The sequence below is a fragment of the Triturus cristatus genome, chromosome 3_2 (assembly GCF_964204655.1).
Source record: "Triturus cristatus chromosome 3_2, aTriCri1.1, whole genome shotgun sequence".
In the NCBI taxonomy this organism is placed as follows: Eukaryota; Metazoa; Chordata; class Amphibia; order Caudata; family Salamandridae; genus Triturus; species Triturus cristatus.
This window is the reverse complement of record NC_140584.1, coordinates 281,602,405-281,627,162: the sequence shown is the minus strand read 5'-3', so window position 1 is coordinate 281,627,162 and position 24,758 is coordinate 281,602,405. Positions and strand designations below refer to the sequence as shown.

The 24,758-nt window shown below is 43.9% G+C and overlaps 1 protein-coding gene across 15 annotated transcripts in view; it reads left to right on the top strand.

Annotated features, from left to right (window-relative positions):
• Positions 1 to 24,758, top strand: part of EPB41 (erythrocyte membrane protein band 4.1) — a 796,630-nt gene that overhangs the window by 509,173 nt on the left and 262,699 nt on the right. For all 15 annotated transcript variants that reach the window (XM_085647607.1, XM_085647621.1, XM_085647620.1 and 12 more), the window contains exons 9-10: positions 6,351 to 6,503; positions 18,098 to 18,195. In XM_085647607.1, the coding sequence (XP_085503733.1) occupies positions 6,351 to 6,503; positions 18,098 to 18,195 (251 nt within the window). The remainder of the gene's footprint in view (positions 1 to 6,350; positions 6,504 to 18,097; positions 18,196 to 24,758) is intronic.

Below are 24,758 nucleotides of genomic sequence, written 5' to 3'. Positions count from 1 at the left end.
CCATATAAAACAATACCTCGGTGCCATCATAGACACCTCAAAAGCAATAGCCTACCCCAATCCGGCCAGGATTGCAAGCATTCAGGCTTTGCGACAAAAATTCATACTTCAATACTCCCTTCCAGCAAGAGTGTTTATGCAACTGATAGGGATGATGGCCTCTTGCATTTTCATAGTGCCTCACGCAAGACTCCAGATGCGTCCACTCCAAGAGTGCTTAGCGCGCCAATGGAACCAGGCCCAGGGGCAACTGACGGATCTGGTGTTGGTAGACTGTCGCACCCAGCGCTCTCTGCAGTGGTGGAACACCACAAACCTTTCCAAAGGTCGACCGTTCCTGGACCCGGTTCCACAAATAATACTAACAGACGCATCGCTCTCCGGCTGGGGAGCTCACCTATTACACCTCACAGTGCAGGGCACATGGACGCCTCAACAAAAGTTACTCCATATCAACCTTCTGGAGTTACTAGCAATCGTTCTAGCCCTAAAATTATTTCAACCACGGATTTCAGGCAAGGCAGTCCTCATTCGCACAGACAACATGACGGCCATGTATTATATTCAAAAACAAGGCGGCACACACTCTCCACAGCTCTCTCAATTAGCACAGAGCATATGGAGATGGGCAATTCCACACAAAATCTTTCTCCTAGCCCAACATTTCCCAGGAGTCCAAAACACCATGGCAGATCTGCTCAGCAGACAGACACAACAGATCCACGAGTGGGAACTTCACCCACAGGTTCTTCATCCGTTCTTTCAAATGTGGGGGCATCCACAGATAGACCTCTTCGCCACCACGAAAACAAAAAATGCCCAAGCTTCGCCGCCAGATACCCACACCCATTATGTGATATGGATGAACTGTTCAGGCAAATTTGCGTGCGCTTTTCCACCTCTCCCACTAATTCCATTAGTGGTGCGAAAGCTACAACAGCATTCCTCAACACTGATCCTAGTAGCTCCAACATGGGCCAGACAACTGTGGTACACCACGCTGCTGGAACTCTCGGTAGTACCACACCAAAAGCTACACCTCTCAACATGCCTCCTAACCCAGAACCATGGAGAGATCAGACACCCGGACCCAGCTCAGCTCAACCTTGCAATCTGGCTCCTGAAATCCTAGAATTCGGATACCTAAACCTTCCCCCTGACTGTATGAACGTCATCAGAGAAGCTAGACGCCCTACCACTAGAGCCTGCTACGCTGCCAAGTGGAAAAGATTTGTTGTTTATTGCCATAACAACACAATCAATCCTCTAGACGGGTCTATACAACACATCATATGCTACTTATTCCACCTACAAAGATGTAATCTAGCCTATACCTCCATTCGGCTACACCTCGCAGCAATTGCAGCTTACCTACAGAACAGGCAGCACCTATCACTTTTCAGAGTACCTGCCATTAAAGCCTTCATGGAAGGCCTAAAAAGAATAATTCCCCCCAGAGTACCACCCTCACCTGTGTGGAACTTAAATATCGTTCTCACAAGGCTGATGGGGCCTCCCTTCGAACCTTTGCATAAATGCGAACTGCAATTTCTCACATGGAAAACAGCTTTCCTTGTAGCCATCACTTCCCTTAGAAGGGTCAGTGAGATACAAGCACTTACCATACAAGAACCTTTTCTTCAAATGCACCAGAACAAGGTTGTTCTCCGTACCAACCCAAAATTCCTACCTAAAGTCATTTCCCCTTTTCACCTAAACCAATCTGTAGAATTACCAGTATTTTTCTCGCAACCTCAGACCGTTGCAGAAAGGGCTCTACACACGCTAGATGTCAAACGAGCCTTACTTTACTATATACAAAGAACACAACCTTTCAGAAAGACCAAACAACTGTTTGTCTCTTTCTCTCCACCACACAAGGGCAACCCCATCTCAAAATCAGGGATAGCTAGGTGGATTGTAAAATGCATCCAGATTTGCTACCACAAAGCAAAACTAACGCTATCCGTTCCCCCTAAAGCCCATTCTACACGGAAGATAGGGGCTTCTATGGCTTTTCTAGGGAACATCCCATTAGATGATATCTGCAAAGCAGCTACATGGTCAACACTGCACACTTTCACTAAACACTACTGTGTAGATGTGCAAACCAAACAACAAGCTAGTGTGGGCCAGGCTGTACTAAAAACATTATTTCAAACCACTGCAACAGATACCGGTGGTCGCCGCTAAGGTTGGGAATTGCTATATAGTCTATGCAAAAGTGTGTAATCTGCAGCTCATATGCCTCGAACGGAATATGCTACTTACCAGTATGCATCTGTTCTTGGCATGTAGAGCTGCAGATCTACACACGCCCACCCGCCTCCCCGGCTACCTGTATCTGTTCCAGTCTATCTTATTTAGATACAACACACATGGGTTTCTTCACTGTTGTTACTACGCTCCATCTTTCCCTGCTGGCGAAAAACAATCTGAGGATGGAGCCGAAGCCCATGCGCAATACGATTCATAGGAGGAGTCACCGACCTCGTGACTTCCAAAGACTTTCCAAGAGGAAAAACAAACTGCAAACATCCGGGCCCAACACAAGATGGCGATCTATGCAAAAGTGTGTAGATCTGCAGCTCTACATGCCAAGAACAGATGCATACTGGTAAGTAGCATATTCCTTTCTTCTTCAGATAGAAGTAGAGGACAATACAACAGCATTATTAACCTTTAGACTTAGATACTTAGTTTCTGTGTGGCACTCAGGCAGATTCTTTAGTTGTTTTAGCTATGAAGAGCCAGTAGAACGTTTTATGCTCAACTCCCACAACTCCACACAAAGTGTTGAACAGAAGGATGGAGTGAATTTGCCTATGGCATGATTGTGAGAGCAGCTAGATCTTTAGCTTGCTACATTCGCCTTATCTGAGAATCAAGGCACCAGTTTGTGAAACTCCTTCCTAGAGAGGAAAATAAATATTTTCACTAATTTATCAGAGGGTATAATTGTTAGCGCTTCAAAAACACTGCAGATGTTTTGACACATGATTACTGCCATGAGCTGTCTGTGACGAGGTCGTAAAATATTTGACATTTGACTTCTCAAGTCCACCAGAAAAACATAACTCTCCATTTAGTAGTTCCATTTTTCTTTGGATCTTATGTAGATAATGAGATGCAAAGAACGAGGCTTTAAATTCAGAAAAGACAACAGGAGTATCACTACTTTCAGGAACAACAGTTGAAGCCTTTTCTAGGTGCTGTGGAAATCAACAGCCTTCTGTGGCCGTTGGTTAGCCACCTCAACAAAGTGGCCCCCTCTTCTTGCGACCACAATCACCAGAGAGAACTCGTAAAGTTGTTTACTGCTACGGCAATTGATAATATGAGCCAAATGTCTGCTTTGTATTGTGCAGATCTGATACAAGATTAGATTCCATTGGTCTCCATATTTGAACCGGCTGATGCACTCCTGTTTTTAATGCCAGTTCTCCGGGACTTGTGTAACTCATAGGGAGTTTTTGTAAAAAGAAAAGAAATCTAGATACTACTGCAATCCCACTGAAATGCCAAGGAGCTCCATTAAAGGCTTTATAAGAGGCAGAGTTGTCAAAGAGTCCAGACTAACTTTTGCAGTTCAGGCTGCATATGTATAATTCACAATAGATTGTCCAAGCAGAGTTATTCTTTTAGAAAAATTTATAATTTGTATTTCTTAAAGGTAATCATTACATTAACTGTATTACATGACTGCCTACATTGTCATTTTTAGTTCTCACCTAGCGTTGCAGCGCACATGCGCTGCTCGCTCTGCGAAACATATTGTGGTAGAGGAGATTTTGGAAGTGGAGAGGAAGCCCCGCCCATCTTTCTAATTAGCTTGCATCATTGTTTATGGTAAACGCTGTGTTGTGATTTGCAATTAGGCTTTTTTTACCGCCCTTTCTCCTTTTCGGCTCCGCACATCCGGACACGAACGACATTTGGCAGCGTTAGAAGCAATCCTACAGGGTACAAACTTTTATTTCATTTTTTGGGAAGTAAGAGCTTGTTAAACATTGCTGCAGCCTTAGCAGCTTGTTGTTTGTGCACATAGAGGCGTTCCTAGGAGCGTCCGCAGCAGGGCACAGCTCGCGCACCTGTGTCTACAACTAGCAGGACGAGGCTGCCAGAGAGCCCGTTTTAGTGCGATCCACCGAGGGAAGGGTTCAGTTCTACTGGAGTTTCTTCCTATTGTGCGTCGCGTGGTGGTGGTTCCTGGGAGCGTCGGAAGCTGGGCACAGCTCGCGCGCCTGTGTCTTCAACCAGCAGGAGGAGGCTTGCAGAGAGCCTGTATGAGTGCGACCCACTGAGGCAGGGGGTCAGTTCTAAAGTTGGCGCAGCCCGTATTGTGCTATTAGTATTTTGTGGACCTGCATCATCTGCCACATGTAACTTTTCTGAAAACACAAGTTTAAAAAAAGATTTAATTACGTTTTGTTGTTAGCATGTCTCCCCTCAACAGAGCCGCTTATTTTTAGCAGGCCCATGGACAGCGCTCGTTTTGTAATTAAAAAAAATACATTATAATGTAATACCGAGCACAGTGCACAGTTCAGGGACACCGCGCTCAGCAGCATCACAGTCGAAGCATTTCTTTCCAGCTTGTTTACAATAACGTTAGGCTGCTGCCCGGCGCTCTACCTCCACCACTGAGCTCTGCTCGGTGTGCTGTTGATTACCCCTCCCCTGCCTTGAAGATAACAGCTCATAATTTAAACCAGTGTTTGCCGGTATGCACATTGACAAATTGTAATAAATCTAAAAAATTTGGGCACAGCTCGCGCGCCGCTGTCTGCGACTAGCAGGAGGAGATTGCCAAATAGCCCATCTCTGTGCGACCCACCGAGGCAAGGGTTCAGTTCTAATGTTGGTGCAGCCCGGGCAGAGTGTGTGTGCGCATGTGCAGGAGAGAACCTAAATACTGTTGGGTGTGAATTACTTTTAGTAGAGGCCATATGTGGTATTGTTAGTAGTATTTTTGACCTGCATTGTATGCCACCGTTTTTTGTGTTACATATTGAAGGGAGCACTGATTTCTTTTTCCAGCTTGTTTACAATGGTGTTGGGCTGCTGGCCGGTGCTCTCTCTACCGCTGACCTGTGGTCGGTGTGCTGTTGACTACCCCTCCCCCAGCCTTGAAGATAACAGGCCTTAATTTAAGCCGGTGTTTGGCGGTATACATATTGAAAAGACAAATAAAAGACAATGTCATTTACAATGGCAATAGCTCAAACTACTGTCAATGAGAGACCTATTGCATTGCAAAGGCTTGTTTAACTGGCCGGTGTAACAGAGTTTATATTCGCAGTAAGTGCGGCGCCGGGTTGCAAGTGTTTGAGTTTTTTTAATTCCCCTACTTGTGCGTCCTGTTGTCTTACTGTGTCTCCAGGGGGTACTTACAGTGAACCAAGCCACAGGCTTTGATCGCACAGGTACTTGGGCCACAGGAGATAAAATCCAATGTTCTGGCCACATAGAGGACACACAGGAGCCACACTGAGTAGTCTGTGGATAAAGGATGGAGCATCGTGGGAGTGGGTGGGGTGTAGTGGCCTCAGCTGCTGAACTGTCACTTAAAGAAATGTGCATAAAGGGTGGCACATATTAGGACAAGCACAGGTACCAGTCGCTTGAAAATAAATTCACGAAGTCGGACGCAAGCAATCCACACACTGTCGTCCGTTGTTTGGAGAAGTAATGCATTTTGGGAACAGTGGATTCAAATTATCCTCAGTCACTTAAGAATTTTCTATAGGGTTCAGGCCCCTATGATCACTGAGTGCAGAAACAAGATACCACAACGCAGATTTCAGGCATAACAGCCTCTCAAGACCATGCACTGCAGAAAAAGAAAGTAGCATTTCAGTGGAGCACGAGTGATGTGTTCTCAAAAAAATAGTCCTCTGTTATTTATTAGTTGTTTTTATTGGAGATGAGCTGAGAGTGGCGGCTACCTGAAAAGTGGTTAATTTGTCACAAGTGCTATTATTGACTGGTAATCGGGTGCATCCTGGTGGCTAGACCACTCATGCTCCTCAGTTGTGGGCAGTAACACCCTTTGGAGGGATTGCGGTTTTCCTGCATCAGATGTTGTAATGGGGTGTGTATTTTCAGTTTTTTTTCTCTTGTTTATTTATTGCCCCTCTTTTTGGGCCACGGGCCCTCTGGCCGTCGCTTAGTTTATTTATTTATTTTGTTCTCTTTCTTAACATACAAGTTAAATTAAAATTGCTTATGCTGCTTTTGTGGGTCTATTAAGTGGTTGGAGAACTTTTTTGATTGATGCCTGCATAAAGGGCAAGCAGAACTGGATTTCAGTTCTTTGTCAATTAATGTCCTGCCCCTTGCATTTCCAGGATTTAGAAGGAGTTGACATTATTCTCGGAGTTTGTTCCAGCGGACTACTGGTCTACAAAGATAAACTAAGGATAAACCGCTTTCCATGGCCAAAAGTGCTGAAGATATCCTACAAACGAAGCAGCTTCTTCATCAAGATAAGACCTGGGGAGGTAATTTAATGCTTTGTAGTTACACCACTTCCTTTCCTTTATCCCGTCTTTTGGTTTTAAGGCCAGGGGTGTTCCAAAATTTCAAATTCTCTGAAAAGTTTGAACTCTCAGTCAATAATACTGTTGTAGTTTATAGCTAAAGTACTTGCCATACACATGATTGCGTAATTGATCTCCATAAATTTGCTGTTAATTCAAACCACTTCCCATACAGTGTGAATACAGTACAAAGGTTAAGATAGCATCCTGCAAATTATGTGTATAGACACATCTATTTGGATTGTGGAAGGGCACATAGTAATGTTTTCCTGTAAATTGGACAAATTATTTTATGCTTTTAAGCCGTTAAAGGCTGTGGCCTAACTAGCTACCTTATTCCTTTTTCCTTTTATGTTCTCTTTAAAATAGTTGGGAAAAGGTTTTTTGTGACCTGTGCTTCTCTAGGGACTTACACAACTCAGAATTTACTTGATAGAAAAATACATGAAATAAGGTCAGTATAATCTGTAGATAGGCTACCGAAAAATATATTTTTGCTACAAATAATTGGGGTTTGCACAGAAAGTTCTTAAACAAAAGCAGGTTATATATATTTTGTAAAAGTGTTCTAGAATTCCACATGTGGTAAGAACTATTTAGTGCTTATGACTATTAGTGAAGATACACTGTATGGTAATAATTGACTTTGTGTCCTTAAGACACATATACACATTAATCTTGAAATACTTCTATCGAGTGCCAAACTCATGTCCCATTAAACAATTACTAAAATATATAATGTCCTTATTATCTATATGAAACTCAACAACTTAAGCATTCAGACAAAATGTAAGGGAATCTTGCTTATCTGCACTATTTTATTTGTCTGAGTGGCGATATGTTTGAAGTCCATTTAGCACCTTCTGCTGCATGTTATGGAAATCTGAGCTCTTAAAATACAACTTTGACTTGTTTCAATTAGCCATGTGGCAATCACAGTTGCATTGCAAACCCTTTTCAGATGGCGGATGTGTGAATTCCTTTCTATCACCCTTGCAGCTCTGCCGAAGCTTCTGAATATTGCATTTATATAATTTCCCATGTTTTTCTTTTTTTTTCGTTTCATGTTAAGGTGTCTGTGTTGCTATTCAGAGTTCAGACATTTAGGTTGTATTTTTAAATGCACTAATGGCTTATATCTTCCTACTGTCCCCTCCTGTTGTGAATTTATCCTTGATGTGATTGCTGTTTATTTGCTTTCTAAATATTAAAATTAAAGGGAAGTTAGGGTTGATTGTGTTAATAGTGGCAGCAACATAAAACCTGTAAGTTCTAAAGTTACGATATGAACCTTAACCTTGCTTCCAGCCCTGCCTTACTAATGTGACCTTAATTCCCACTTATGTCTTCCCTTTTGAAAGTAAAGTGTGTGTGTAAGAGTTTGTGTGATTGTGAGACTAAGTAACTGGAGTGACACTGAACTGAATAGGTGAATGTTATGCGAGTAGGTGATGTACCAGTATTTTGTGTAAGTGTGTAATATGAGTTCTCTAATTTCATTATTGTTTTAGTGCATAAAAAATGCATTACAACAGTATCTCACAGCGCTCCCCGTCTGTAGTATAGATATGAATAAACAAAATATTCCCCAAACTCTCCCCTCCCCCCCTGGGAACCACAGCGCTAGAAAGTGTGTCAAAAAAGTGGTCTCTCGTGTCTGGGCGTCTCTCTTCAATTAGTACTCTCCTAATTGGAATCAGTCAGTCAGAGCAGGGGAAGATATCTGGGCACATGAGTTCTCGAAATTCGGAGGGTAGCAAGTCGATAAAGGGACGCTAGAGCTCCGAGTAAGAGGTGCCTTGTGCTGTGAGCATGAGGGTCAGCCTCTCCATTTCCAGAATATACCATAGGCGATGAAGCCAGCCCTGATAAGTAGGAACTTGTCCTGTCCCAAAGTGCGTCAAGATGTTATGCAAGGCTACTTGTGGAAGCCAACCCAGTTTGTCAGCCCCTACCAGACTTGAGTGGAAAGGTGAGAGTGTTGGGCTACCCCAAAATTGTGTAGGCAGAGAATCGAGGGAGCTGAGTGTTTCGGTGGGTATCAATAGTTGTGTCCAGTAAGTGGTGAGTTTTGGGCAATCCAATAGCAGACACAGTAAGGTGGTGTGTGAACCGCTGCCTCGCCAGCACTTGATTGTACATACAGGGCTACCCTGATGAAGGCGGACTGGCGTGAGGTACAAAAACGCGGCGATTGTGGTGGCCGTTTCAAAACTGGCCCTGGTACAGGCTGTGTGCCGCGTGTGGCAATATATTTCCTCCCGTTCCTTCTGGGTTAGTGAATGGCCCAGCAGGCCCCCAAGGGCCCTAGGCCCCCCCAAGCCAATTCTGGGCCAATTCCGAGCAGTCTAGGTTTAATATAGTCTGCACCTTGGTGGCCTGTCGTTGCACCCGTAACCTATTGGCCAGAAGGCATCCGCACCTATCTCTGTCGATGTAGAAGGAGTGGCGGAGTCAAAGTGCTGCATAGTTTGCTCTGTCGAGATCAGTGCCCACCATATGAGTCCAGGCGGCTTCCAGTTGACGCCAAACTCTCGGGGCTCCGGTACGCTTATGAATACGATCAAGCTCTTGGACCTGGCAGGATAACTGCCCTCTCATGTCCCGCAGGGCTTACTGTCTGCTGCAGATAATGCAAGTATTTCACCTCTGACAAAACACTTTTAGGGTTTCCCAAAGTGTGGACATAGAGACCGCTGCAGTGTCATTTATTTCAAGCAAGTCTACTAGCATTTTGTTAAGCTGCTTAACTACTGCCAGGCGGTGCAGGTGAGTTTCACGCAACTGCCAAGATGTGAGAGAAGACTGTAATGCGGGAAAAAGTCAGTGTGAGTGATACCGCTGCGTGATCAGACAGTGTGCGAGGTTCTATCTCTGAGGCCATGACTATGGAACAAATGCCTAATGTGCCTAAAAGATGATCGATTTTGGTGTATGTTTTATGTGCATGGGAATAAAATGTGTAATTGCACATCTGTACGTAAAGTGTGCCATATACCCCTCCCCCACCAAGCCCATCTCCCCAACCAGAGCACCCCTTCCTGTGAGAGCACTAATGGCCAATCTGTCTAAATCGTTATTAAAAACCAGATTCAAGTCTCACCACCCACAGGAGTACCAGACGATCTTGTGTAGCCATAACCTCAGCCACTGCGCAGCGGATAAAATGTGCCCGACCTTCGTTGGGAGTGTATACAGTCCCCAGTGTCAAAGTGTGGCTGCCCAGGGAGACTGAATAACCTAGTCCTGTGCCTCTAATTTCAGCTTGTTTAGGAGCTATCTTGCCTCAGGATCAGGACATGAGTATTGCTACCCCTGCGGTTTTGGAGGGTTTGGCAGAGAAGAATTGGTGCGGGGAGATCTTAGTGCGCATACTATGCCAATCACTGGCAAGTAAATGCGTTTCCTGGAGAAGGTAGATGTGTGCCTCAGAGAGTATTGCCCAGCGGTTAACAGGGTTGTTTAGACCCTTCATGTTGAGGGAAAGAATCCGTAGGTTATGGTGCTTAGTAGTAGAATGAGTAGCTTTCTGTGAGGCCGCTATCTGGTAAAGGATGCGCCATCAGATGCCTTCTGTGGTGTGAAGCATGAAAAGATAACAATGTGGCACGTTGAAATGATAGATTGAGACCGCTGTCTTTAGGTTCCCCCCAATTAAACAAAAAAGAATGAAAACGAAGAAAACCTGTCCAATGTTTTTTCAATTGGGTCCGTGTCCTGGGTCAGCGACCCACTTGGAAAGCAATCGTAAGAAGTAACATCAAGCGCCTGCCAAAGATAATTGTATCGCTGAAATCCACATCATAATCACGGCAGCACAGAATGGCACAAGCAAATTTGAGACCGAGCCTTTATCTAATCACAGATTGCCTCACTGATGAACTGTTTGATAATACAGCATTATGTACCACAGCAAGTCAACTTTTTGATTTTGCACTGGGCTAAGAAAACTTATGCACCTTAGCGCTACTTTGCACCTGTGTTTACATGATGGTTATCTCTCCCTTAGAAGGAAACTTTTATCTAAATAAAAATATTACATATAACTGCTACATTTTCATTGATTGCGATGAACGCAGCACGTAATGTCCGATTAATGTTTTTATATACCTACTGTAGTTATTTTTAATTAATCAAACAATAAAAGAAACATTGTTACTCTAAAAAAAGAAAAAAAAATATAGGGCGTGCATAATGGCCCAGAGTCCCCTGTCCCCAAGACCAATCCTTCAGAGCTCTTCTAAGGTCACAGGCATCAGGTTCCGTCTTCTTTTGATCTTGACAGGGTTGCCTTGATACCGCATTTATGCATGGCATGAGCTAGTGGGTGTGACAGACTCTTGGTTACACCGTTACCAATGGGGTAACAGTTCCCAGTGCCAAAGCTACCTACTGTGGTCATTTTCAAGATTGCGAAAGTCTTTGGCCTCACTACATTTGGCCGCTGAGGGTGTATGCTAGGAGTATACTATAGCAAACCTAGTGTTCTCCCACATCTAAAACTAAACCCCGGTTTGGGACAGTCACTATACACCCAGTAACCCAAGAGACAGACGCCTAGTAGAACGAAGCAGGATTTCCAGCAACCAGACAGTGGATGCACAAGGATTGTCTTGGCATTGTGTTTCCATTCCTTTTAAAGTGTGACTCCAGTGTTGTATGTATAAACCCAAATGCAGAAATCTGATGGGACAAAGTAAGTCCTTCAGCAACCAGACAGTGGATGCACAAGAATTATTTTTGCATCCTGCTTCACTTCCTTTTAGGTGCACCTCCAGTTTTATATCTAAATAGCCAGTGGGCCTTGTATGCAGGATTTGACACTGCAGTGTTTAAAAGGAAGCTAATTCCCCTGCATTTTGTGTGAGGTTCAGAGGAGTTGTCTCTGCCTGTTCAGGTCAGCCTATTGTTTGGTCCGGGGAGGCACTCCAGACCGTTTTCACACCTATTCAAATGCTAATACTGGCTGGCAGAAGTGGGAGAGTAAATGTGAATTTTAGCAGGGATAAGGTAACTTTCTAAAAGTTATTTTCCTTAATATTTATTCACAATCTGACTTTTAGTTTTGGATTATGATTAAAAATAGTTGTTTAATTATTAGCCCCATTCATGAGTTACAGTATTAGGAGTTTAATCTGTACTCAGGTTTTCAAAAGTAGACAGGTAGGCCTGCAATTGTGAAATATATATTTTGGGTGGTAGTCACTGTAAGTACATGTTAGCATTAAATTTATACACGTCCTACTTTTAAATACTATGCACCCGGCCTTGTGCACTACAGGGCCTACATAGGGGTTACTTATTAATATTTAAAAGGGAGTTTTTAACCTGTCCAAAGGGTTTGTTTTGAAAGTTCATATTGCAGTGTTTAAACGATAGGCCTGAAGCCATGCTTTACACTGTCACTGGTGGATGGTACAATAGGTGCTGCAGTCCACTAATGATATTGAGCCTGCAGGCCCTGGGTATATTTTATACCATGTACTAGGGACATATAGTTATGTTGAATACACCAATTAAGAATATACCAATTTGAATACGTTTAAAGGGGGAGCGCAGGCACTTTAATACTGATTAGCAGTGGTAAAGTGCCTAGATGTCTACCACCACCAAAAAAATGGATTTCAGCAAAGATGAAAAATCTGGGGGTGACCATGCAGAAAAGGAGGATTTCCTACACTTCTCTGTACTTCATCCCAGCTCAGCAGATCTAAAAACAGGTATTCAGTCCTGTGTCTGCACCTTTTTGCAGTCTGAGAGATTCGTCAGTTGTACCGAGTGGTTTTATGATCACTTTAAAGCATTGCTATTCCCTCGTATACCTCTTCCTTTACTTTCCATTTTTGTCCCTTCCCCATGAATTATCAGTGGTTTGTTATTACTGAGAGTCAAGTGGAAGAGCCATGGAGATAAAATTAAGTTACAGATGTCACAATCTCAGACATTGGACAGAAGAATTTTCCATCAGGTTAGGCAAATCTCATGTGCTTAAACTAGAGCTACCATTCATGTATAGCAGAGATGTCCCTGGTTTACCCCTCTGCGCCTCATATTAGACAGAGATGCGGCGCCTCACCTGGTTGCTTCCCTATACCATACTCTGTACACCACTCAGACCATCACACAGAACACTACTAGGGACAAATGGTCCGTAGAATTGGGACTGGTTATTACTGATGAGCAGTGGACCTATTGTTGCAAACAGACGGAACAAAGCACGTCCAGTTGCTGCCTCCGCATTTTCCATTACAAATTCCTAGATCGCACATACTATACACCTGCTAGGCTTCATCGCTTTAAATTGCGAGACAATGATAAATGTGACCGGTGTGGGGTCGCAGTGTCTGACTTCCTGCACCTGGCCTGGGACTGCAGTGCTGTGCAGGAGTATTGGCTCCTTATATTCGAAGCCCTGGAACAAATGACCTTGTTACATCTTCCGCACACTCCCCTTTTCGCTCTCCTTGGATACACTGAGGCCCTAGCAGTGAAACACCGGGAATTCGTCTCATTGTCTCCTTCTCGCCAAACGGTGCATAGCATGCCGGTGGGGTCGGGGCAGAGCACCTAAATTTAAGGATTGGATCCGAGACATGGTATTCTGGCAGGACCAAATGTACGCCTTTGCTGGACTGCTCCCCCTAGTCTCCCGTCCTCAAGATAATTGGGGACCCCTCACGGCATATCTGCTTTCACACCCTATTGATGGGTCTGACAACACATGGATTGATAATGTGGCACCTACCTGAGTCCTTCATGCATGATATATGCTTCTGTACGCCCCTGTTCTCCCCCCCCCCCCCTCCTCCCCCTCATGGAACCACCTCAAGACTAAACACTGGTGCTATGTGTGAACTATAGTTATCTTCATTATACTGCCTCTGATGTTTTGTGCACTGATTTATTGCTCACTGTGCTCCTCTAGCCTCGATGCCTGCTTCGTTATTTCATTGTATCTGTCTAAACCTGTACATTCGTCATGATACATTGCCTGTACTTATGTCTGCCTTTTTTGCTCTTGAAAATGCATAAATAAAAAAATAAAATAAAAAAACAGATGTCCCTGGTTCACACAGCATTCGTATGTGTACGTTTACACCAGTCATATAGTCTCTGCCTTAGAGAGCAGTAGTCACTGTAATGTGTTAAAAACATTATCATGTAGATGCTGACAGGGCCGGACTGGGAACACAAACCAGCCCTGACAATACAGCTGGTCCAGCCGAGGCTGGCGGGAAGTTGCTAATGAGAAGCACTGCTGCCCACTTTTGTTACAGGGGTCAGTATTTCAACACTGCTGCAAAACTTGCCCCCAGTAACAAAACCGGCCTCCCATCGCTCGAAAAACCGACCCCCACCCTTGCGGCCCACTGGGAAAACGCCCGGTGCCCGCTACGGCCAGTCTAGCCCTGAATGCTACTAAGTGTCCTTAACTCAGCATGAATCAGCTTTAAGTATGTTACAAAATAGTAGTAATTTTTTTCTCATTTTCTGAAAGCAGACATTATGCCTCCAAATGCAAAGTTTTCCAGGTGATTAAACAGAATTTCCCCCAAGAAACGGTAGTCCCTTTACTTAAGATCAGCTTGTTACGGTCTTTGAGTACTCAAAGCCCTACTGCCAATTATGAATAGAATCTGCCTCATATGCCCATATATCGTAACCACATGCTAGGGGTTGCCACTATATGTCAGGGAATGCCCACAGTAATACAAAGGATGCCTGCAATGTATCAACCATGTACTACCTATACCAGGGCTATCATATTGTCGCAGATTACCGTAATAATATCAAATGTGTCCACATCGTTCTAAGGCCACCTTATTCACTAGTTGACATACCCAGACACATAGGCGCACAGGTTGCAGTACACGCAACAATGCTTCATACGCTTGCATGCTTTACCTCATATGCATGCTCCCCAATACAGACACTGAGATACCAATTCGCACTCAATGACCCACACTCCAGTGTCTCCCATGCCTCCTGTTGAATAATAAAGAATGCCTTGTTAATGGCTCTGATTGTGTCTGTTATCTTAAGTTCATCCAGGAATAGTGCGTATCTGCTCTGGCCCTCTCTGATCTCCACCTTCATGGGGTGTCTGTCCTTGATAGAGAAGAGTAGCTGTCCAAAAAGGAACACAGGCCCACCAGTTCCTTTTATTAGATGGTGGTTTCTGACTGTCGGCTGTTACCCATTCAACGAGGGAAGGAGGTGGTGACCTGTAAAGGTCTTTCCTGTACTATGGACAAAGCCATTAGTTCAGAGTAAAGGTCTGTCCTTCCTCCTTTCTCTTGGTTTTACCTCTAGGTTGTGCATGTTGAGATTGTAATGGACTGAGTGACAACTCTCATACATGTGCAGTGTTAATCAAAAAGCTGGTGTCCAGTGAGTGAACCCGTCAGCTTTGATAATGGAAAAAAGTGGCTAAATATGTAGTTTTCAGTGGCACCTTTGCCCTGAATACCAGTGTTTCTCAACAACAAATAGTGACTGTGGGCTGAAAAATGCAGTGGTGGAGTGCACGGGGGAGTAGACGGCTAACAATAATAAAAATAATTTAATCAATTTACCTGGAGCTGCGGCCGCTTCCCGCGTCGTGCCTCCATGTTCTCTTCCTGGTACCAGGCTCCCAGCATACACGGGGACAGACTCCCTGTGCAGTCCCCACCAGGGCTCGAGTCGGGGTACCACGCGGGTGGACGGCGTCCCCCCACTTATTTTACCGGGTTTTTACCGGGTGGACGCCGTCCCCCCTGCCCAAAAGATGGAGCCGGTACCCGAGCCTGCGCGCGCGCTCAGCACTCACCAAACCCCACCTTCTATTGTCGAGAGAGGGCGAACAGAGCTCTTTAAGTTGTTTCACGTTGATGGAGCCGTTCAGTATGACAGACGGGCGCTCGTGGCCTTATATTAGAAAAGGTCAGTATGTGTTTATGCATTTCAGACGGAGACCGGCAAATTTACTGTGGGCAATAAATACGCACCGAACAAGAGCATCTTTAATTTCCCCGCTCCTTTGAGTGTCAATATGGTGACTAATTCCAACGTAAACATTCTCCTTTGCCCTTTGAACCTGCCCCCATCACCTTCTAACCTTTGTTAATTAGTGGGGACTACATCTCGTGACGTCACTTCCTGCCGTGAGGTCACTTCCGGTGACACCACCTAACTTGGAGCGTCCCCCCACTTCTTTTTTTAGGACTTGTGCCCTGGTCCCCACGCTGCTCTCATGCTAAAGAGCAGCGTGGGGATTGGTCTTAGCGGGCTGAAAAAACGCTCCCCTCAGACCAAGGAGTCTGTGGGGTTTCTCCAGCCCGGCGGTTCAATGCAGCCGGGCTGGAGAAACCTAAGTGCATATGTGTGTTTGGCCAGTCAAAACACATGTGCGCACTTAGAGAGTACACATAGCACTCTTCCTCCCTCCTCCCATGCCTCGGCCCCGCCCCTCCCTGAACACGCTGGTTCAGAGCCGGCAAATGAAAAATAGAACGATTTAGGTAATAGTTTCATTTTTCACCTGCTTGCTCTGAGCTAGAGCCATTGCGGAGGAGCCACCCCTGGAAAAATGTATCATTCGTCTGCCAGTGATGTGTGATCTTTGATGATTAAAAACACTGGTGAAATTCCATACCCTCCTTGCATAAGGTGCACGTAACAAATATTATTCCAGTTGCAGCCTATGGTGCTGGTATGTGTGTATATGTTAGGGACTTTCTCCTCCAGCTGAGGAAACAGTTTTATTAGGAAAATCCTGGGACTGCCCAAATAGTCTCAGAATTTTGCAATTCACCACAAGGTCTGTCTTTTGTTGGTGAGAAGATCAAGTGTAACACTTTTTCTTTGGCTAGCAATTCCCCTGCACGCACATTACCAGGTTGTTATTCAGCGAGATGAAAAAACTGAAGAATGCTAATGTGATCCCAGTTATTGTTCTCTTTGCAGGAATATGAGCGTTTGTGTAATCTGGAATATTATCCAGTCCTCCAGATTAAATCGGATCACGGTGCAAGCAAACTATTTTGACTTTATTGCACTCTCGTGTTGTAAGAACACAAAATGGTGGGATTTGCAAATCCTTCAGTACAAGCTCGCACTATTTTGATGCACACTACCCGTGTTGTACCTTATTTGAACTTTGTAATTTGTAGCTTCGAGGGTACATAATTAATTAATTTTAGGGTTGATCCGATTGAGGAGATTTTATGCTTCCTGAAGTGGGGAGTTTCTGAAGTAAACACTCCTCTTTTGTCTTTACAACCCTAGACATCTGCGAAGTCATGTATGAATGTCTTCATTTTTAGTGGCTAATAGAACTTGCTGAAAAACAGGTACCTGCGACCAGCATCGACTACTTTGGTTCCCAAACCATTTTTTAGTAACCTCTTGTAGATAAACCACCATTTTATGGGTTTTGCAGTCGGTAAGATCTTAAGGGCTGCTCCTTAACTGAGGGAGGAGTTAGGGGAATGTTTTTCTTGTCGTCCGTTTACCTCAGAAAGGTACTTTAACGTTTTATTTGTTCTGGGTAATTGTTAGAATCTTGCTGTGCAGCATGGTCTCGGTTATATTAATGTGTGTTTAAAAGGTTACGTTTTACATGATATTTTAGCCTTTTTTGTAAACTATAGCGTGATAAGGATATAGTGTAGTTGAGATTTGAGCTGTGTTTGAATGATCATCTAACAAAATAAACTGCTGATTCTCCTTTGCGTAAATACGTCCTGTAAATTATTTCCATACATAAGGTGTATGTCATTCTGCAGTGGTGCAATGAAACATTAAAAAACATTGTCAATAAACACTTCACTTGGTCTTTGCTCACATAAACACCATGAAAAATACATGTGATCTGGCTGATGCTAATCCATAGTAGGACTCCGGTTTTATATTATTAATATTTTTTGACACCTTTGTTCTCATCTATACTAGTTTAATTTCTGCTCATTGTACCTGTTAAGCCACATTTATTTTGTTTTGTGAAAAATAAAACTACAAGTAGAGTATTTAAACACTTAGTTAATTGATATACAGCCACGCTTAAATGTCTGATGGGGTGTGTCACTATAAGTAGCAATATATTATACAATATATAATACAACAGTGCACTAATATGAAAATGTATCAATGTCGTTGGTACAAACGCGTGCACAGATGCAGGTTTTTAAGCTTCGTAAGGAAACATTATGCCTTCTTAAGTCCTCTTCCTGTCAGCCTCCTCACCCATTGGCCTGGCAATCAAGATCGATGGCTTTCACAATCACCCAAAAGACAACACATTTTTTTCCTCATTTAAAAATAAATGCAAACAGGGCAATAGATTAGTTTTTGTGTAAAAGTGTGTAAAAATTGACTCCTACTGTAAATGGTTGAGACTTGTTTGCATTTGGGTGGTTGACGTTTAGGTTCTTTAAAATTCTCTAGCATCGCATCTCTAGTATTCTGATGGATGTTACAAAATGTGTTGAAATCATTTCAGTAGAGCACTTCTGCCATGTACCATTAAACATCCCTTATCAGCAGTATAACTACTGATGTTTTTTCTTATGTAGCAGGAGCAATATGAAAGTACAATTGGATTTAAACTACCAAGTTACAAGGCAGCAAAGAGGTTGTGGAAGGTCTGTGTCGAACATCACACCTTTTTCAGGTAAATGTTTATTATTTAAAAACTTTTGAATTCAAATGATATGTGGATGGAAAGGGACATGATTCCTGTGTGGCTTATGGGGAAGGTTAACTGGGCAGTCAGCAAAACCCCTGAAATTAAATGGTTTATATATACTATCTTTTAGAGACAGATGCATCTTTTCTCTAGGATGACTCTGCCACCAAATCGTTACACTTTCATTGAGAAATTTGTCCCAGTTCCCTGCTTAACACTCTTTAGAGAAAAAATACGATCAACCTGCTCCCTGTCCCAAAATTCTTATTGTCACGTTCTGCATCAGATAGCATTCTGCAGGCTCCTTGAGATCGATTCTAAAATCTAGAGAATATGAGAGATAACTTCTTGACTCCTGTCAGCCTCACCATGAACACTATCAAGCTTCTAGGCTGCTATGTTGCAGCTATATGGGAACTGGCAAAGCTAACTGGTGTCATTCTGCTTGCCACATAAAAAATCCCTTGTCAGATGTAGTCAGCGATGGTTTAGAAAACGGGTGAAGTGTGGCCAGAGTTCTGCTGATACTGTTTGTCGATAGATGGGTTCAGCTGTCACCCTATGCCGACGGGCTTGGATGCTGTCAGACTTTTCTTGTAATGTCCCAGCTGCTATTATTGAAATATCCTTTGATGACGAACACCTGGGCGAAAAGGCGGACTTCTCTCATGTGCTTCAAGAACGGCAGAGCTACAGCTTGCTCACTGGACTTATTCTTTACAGCTAGGTTGTTCCATAAGCAGTACAGAACATTTCAAGGCTATTCCTTGGCTCGTCCATCTCAGCAGCACTAGCCTTTGCAAGCGATCCGAACACCCCAGCAGAAGTACTATCCTTTTGGGGAAACAGTGGATCTAGGGGATGCAGTCGCCAATAAGAGCAACTGATCCAAGCTCACCATCTTCTGCTTGCTCAGCTCCCTCAGAACTGTTGATGCCCCCCTTTAAGCCACCAACCTTATGTGAGCCGACCGGGGACCCTGGATGTGCAGGCGTCCTTCATGGCCATGTTGTTTGATGGGACTCGCTTTTATGGGAACAAGGTATACTCCGTTCTCGAGAGGTTCAAGGAGTGCAGGGCCCCGGTACACTCTTTGGGCTTGTCTTCCCTACTTCGCCAACCTTATCAGCTCTACCACTCTTATTGTGACTTTGGCAGAGGTGCCCCATACCATTCGCCAATCCAGCCTCCACAAGGCACCCAGCAGTTTTGTGGTCAAAGCCATGGTGCCCACTGTCTCAACAATCAAGGTCAATGCCATGGGCTGCCCAGTCCACCACCGCCCCTGGAGCCCCACATGCCGACTCCCTTTAGGCTCCATTGGTGGAGCACAGCCACCCGGTGGGAGCCAGGATCCAACAATTTTTGCTCGGTTGACAGGCCATAACATTGAACCGGTGTGTTCTGCGAATTGTTCCAAAGGACGATGCCCTTTCCTTCTTTTCCACTTCACCACACCTTCCACCGTCCCCTCAACGACTGACAGAGGAGCATCTCTCTGTTTTCCGTCAGGAAGTGAAAGCCCTTTTGGCCAAAAGGGCTATTAAGAATGTGCCCGCGCCACAATTAGGACATTGTTGTTACGCCCCCTACTTTCTGGGTCCCAAAAAGGATGGAGGTCTTCCTTCTATTTTAGACCTGCACCCTCTCAACACCTTCCACTGGAAAGAGAAATTCAAAATGCTTACAGTAGCTCAGGTCTGGTCTGTATTAGACCCTGAAGACTGGATGGTGGTGTTGAACCTGAAGGATGCCTTTTTCCATATATCCATTCTGCAATCCCATCAGCACTGTAGTTCATGGTGTGAACAAAGCATTTTTAGTTCTCTGTGCTCTCCACAGGCAGGTATTAGCTGACTGCAGCAAGCATCCTGTCATCTTAAAGGTTCACTATCAACCTGCCAAAGTGGCACTTGACTCTTCCTCATATACTCCCTTTCATTGTTGTTATTGTGGACACAGTTCAGGGTATGATCCAAATTTCAGCCTCAGTCCTGGATTTTAGTGAGGTCTACTCTGAAGCTGCTGGGACTGATGTGCTCCTGCATCCTGCTGGCCGAGCACGCCAGGAGCCTTATGCAGGCTCTGCAGTAAGATCTGCAGTCTCTATGGGCCCAGCATCAAGGGGATGAACACTCCATGTTTGCACTTCTGCGCATTGGAGTTGCCAAGGTGTCTGTCACTCAGAGACGCTTTCTGCCTCGAGTGAAACTTTAAAACCCTGTATGCTTTTCCGCCAATACCACTCCTGCCATGATTTCTCAAGTAGATTAGGACTGACTGTGCCCAAGTTATCCTAGTGGCTCTGGATTGGGCACAGAACATATGCTATCGAGAACTCCTTCTCTTGAGCATCTGTCCTTCTATCAGGCTGCTCCTCCAGGAGGACCTGCTTATCTTCATGCTTGGAGATTAAGCGGTGACCTCTGATCACCTTTGACCTTCCTCCGGAGGTGGTTGATGTCATATTTGCAGCCAAGTGCCACTCGAAACAAAAATTGTTAATGCCTCTTGTTGGGACAGATTTGTGGCTCGGTGCGGCACTCGGCAGATAGACACCCCTCCAGACAAGGTTACCTGACGTTTTGTTATTTGCAAGGCTTTGCTCTGAACACAGTTAAGGGGTACCTTTCAGTTTTATTTACAGTTGCTGGACCAGCCATAGCTTCTCTCCAGTTGTTATGCACTTTTTGAAAAGTTTACACCATTTGTTTCCTCCCTCTCCCTTTGTCATGCCACAGTGGGACCTTAACTTGGTCCTTATGTTTCTGATGTTCATTTCCTTCGAGCCGCTTCACAGCTGTTCCTTCTTGGCTTCCCACCCTCAAGACAGTGTTACTAGCTCTTTGTGTCAACCTACTGTACACTGTCTTTCCTTCTACCCAGACAAGCTGATTTTGCGGACACAGGCATATTTAGTGCCTGAAATTGTGATGTCATTCCGCGATGATGAAAACATCACCTTGTCAGCATTCTTTACTCCGCTTCAACTCTCTAAGGAGGACCAGAGACTCTTCCGTTTGGATCCCAAGAGTGCTCTAATCTTTTATATTGATCTACCAGAGAACATAGAGTGGACAATCAGCTCTTTTTGGGGTTCTCTGGAGCGAAAAAAGACAATGTTAAGTACTGGAAAAGAAGCAGCCTTCCGAAAGACTGCATGCTCATTCTGCCAGGGCCAAAGCTGCTACCACTGTGTTGGCACACAGCTCCCTTTGTCCTGGACATTTGCCTGGATGCTACGTGGTCGTCCTGCTATACGTTCCACACTATTGTCTGGATAGTTGGGTTCGCCAAGAGGGGCATTTTACCTGGTCGGTCGTGCAGGAATTTCTGGTTTGAGTCCATGTAAAGATCCACCTCCAGGTGGGTGCTGCTTTGCTATCTTTTAAAAAGGAGAGTAATCTGTGGCTAGCAGTCTCAAAAGAACAAGTTACTTACCTTTTGGTAGGGTTGTGTCTGGCGGATTCCTCCCCGATCCTCCAATTCTCCCTATTCTGTGGTTGGACTCTATCCATTAATACGATCCATAGTCTAGGTATCTGCACACTGGTCACTTCAGTTTGCATTTGGGGCTCTGTGTCTGGATGGAGACAGATACTCTTGCAAGCAGCTTACGCCTGCACTCAGAAGCAGTGCCTGTATGGACTCATTTCCAGAGCGAAACAGCTCAATGCAGAGCAAAGATTCTGCTTAAGTTACTGATTCCGGTCCGACGCCTGGGGAATATTCAAAAGATGAGGAATCTGCTGCTAGATAGTCTCTGCCAGGGTCCAGATTGCCCTTGCAAGTCTGGAAGTGTGCTTTTCATTACAGGATCATAGGTCATCACCATCCTCACCATGGTTGTTCCCCTTGGATTTGGTTCTATTGATAAGTGCACAATAAATTCATGGCTATTGTTGTCATGAACATGAGAATGCTTTACACAAGGGCTCCTATTCTTGGTCAACCGGCTTTTGAAGGCTTCAATTGTCACCCCTGCAGAAGTGACTGACTGGATGGTCCTATACAGAATGTTGATGAAATCAGAATTGCAATACACTTCAAGACAAGGGTTTATTCTAGTGAAGTTTGACGGGGCTGTAAAATGTATTTTTCTACAAGTGGAAGATTTGTGATATGCAAGTAATCAAAATATATTTTCTCCAGATAAAATACATAAAGCCCTCGTCCTGACATCTATGCGTGCTTGAAAATTCTTCCTGCAAGTAATATCTAACTTAACGGAAGATGTTTTAAAACACTCTTGTCCACTCACCTCTTCACTGGTGGTACTTCATCTATTGATCCTTCTTTAGTCATTGTGAAATTCACATATTTTTAAAAGGGAATCTTGTTTGTTGTCTAGCTAATGTTCCTGCTTAGTAGTATTTCGTCTCTGTGCTTAACATTGACCTCTTCAAATAGAGGAGATACTTTTAAGAGATTTACAGAGCTACATTCATTGAGGCTCTTGCTGATAAGCTGAGATATATCCTGTTGAAAATGTAGGTATGGTCTTCAGCCACAGTGGTAACTTACTCTCTACTTGATTGCACTTTTGAGGTAGTTTCATCCTGCCTAGAACAGTGTCCTCTTTTCACGCCACAAACTCTTCCTTGAGGTTGAAGCTCAATATTAAGCAGTATTGCCATCTGACTCACTCGGATTAGAAAGTTACCCATTCCACACACGTAATTGTTCTTATCTGAGCCGCATACTCTTTTCTAGCTTTTCTCCAGTTCTGCTCAGAATGTAGTCATGTCTACAAGACTGGGAGTCAACTTTGTCTCATCTAGTTCAGTTTAAGGCATGAAGGTTGCTAGTGCTTGAAAACAGATCATCAAACATGAAGCGCCAGGGAGGGTTAGCAAAATAAAACATGCACTGTATATAGCTATAGAAGGCCAGGGTAGATGTAAATGTCTGCTTCGTTTTACCTTGTGCGTGCAAAGAATCCAGATTGGGATGCACACCAAGAAAGTTAAAGAAAAACGAAGACCTTGCCTCTACTAGGCCAATGCCACTACATGATGGCTGGCTTTTATTATTCTGTGTGGGATGAGGTGCTTTAATATGTAGAACATGTTCAACATTATGTTAGAGGAGCACCATCCGTTGTTGAATAGAGAAAGGAGGCTGATGAACAGCAAGTAGAAATGATTAAGAATCTTGTTTATACAAACTCTTGAACTTAATAAAATATATATTAAAAAAAGTTTGCTTGTGGTGCGCTAGTGTTAGTCAAGATAGGCAAACTGCAGTTGACTGATTATCGTTATTTGTTTTACGTCTGTTGATGTATTTTTGTAATGCAGTTTTGTAATTTTGATGAAAAGACAAATTACATTATATTTGTGCATACATTAGTTTGTTGAATCATAGTACAGACAACAAATAATGGAAATATATTATGACCAATAATATAATCATAATAGTTATGCCTTCAGGGTACCCATCTACATATATAGATCGTAGAAATAGACAGTACAAAGTAGTGACAATGAATTCTAATATGCAATTTACATGTATAAGCGATATTTTGATCACAATCCTGACTGCATTGTCCATTATCTCGTTATTAAATATCTAATCTGTATTGAAGGTAACAAAAAAAACACAACATTAAAGAACTGTGCTACTAAAAAACCTAAGTGACTGTCTCAATTTCCATCGTGGCAGGTCACAACAGGAGTACCAATATCAGGGGGGGGGGGGGAGGAGGAGGAGGGAGGGAGGGAGGGAAGGAAGGGGAGGAGAGGAGAAGGGGGGAGAGGGAAAAAAGGGGGCAAGGGGGAAGGAGCATGTCACGATTTCAGTATAAACTCCGTTATGAGTAACATCCACATTTTGTACTTTGAAATGTTCTATCAGTTGAGCCCATTCTAAAGATATAGGTTTCTTCCTCAGCCCTCTGTGTTCTTCATGGTGCAATGCCTTCCTCTCAGCAGTGGCCCATTTTATAACTTCCTCCCACCATTGCCCTTTGCGTAGCGCCCTGTGTGACTTCCATCGCTGTGTGATAAGCCTCTTGGCCAGCATTAAGATGAGATTCGTGAAGCGACGCAACACCTTGGCCTTCTTGGGAAGAGGCGAGAGCCCTAGGAGGCAGGCCTCAAAGGTGTTCTATGAGGGATGCTCTGAGAGGTAGTGGATGCCCTGTTGAACCTCTGTCCAAAATTCCACAAGGGAGGGGCAGTTACACCAGTATTGGAACTTTCATAGATTCCCATTGCTTGTATCTTTCCCCGTCGTCGAGATGGGAGTCCCCGGTAATAAAAAATACCATAGAGATAGGTACAAAAGAAGAAAAAAGGCTTAGGCCTCGCCTCATTTTGTAGCATATCCACCTCTTTTTGCAAAAGAAACCAAATGAAATGAACTACCAATCAGAACAGCCTCACCCCATAGAACCTTCCTGAGAGAGCCTCAGATTTTCTACCGCACATTGTGCAAGGTAGTCTCCACTGAGCTCTGCTCAGTTTTCTTCAACTTTTTGGTATTTCAAATCTTCATTATGTCGGATAAAGAAAAGAAAGCTCTGTTCAAGGCTTGTGCTACCTGCG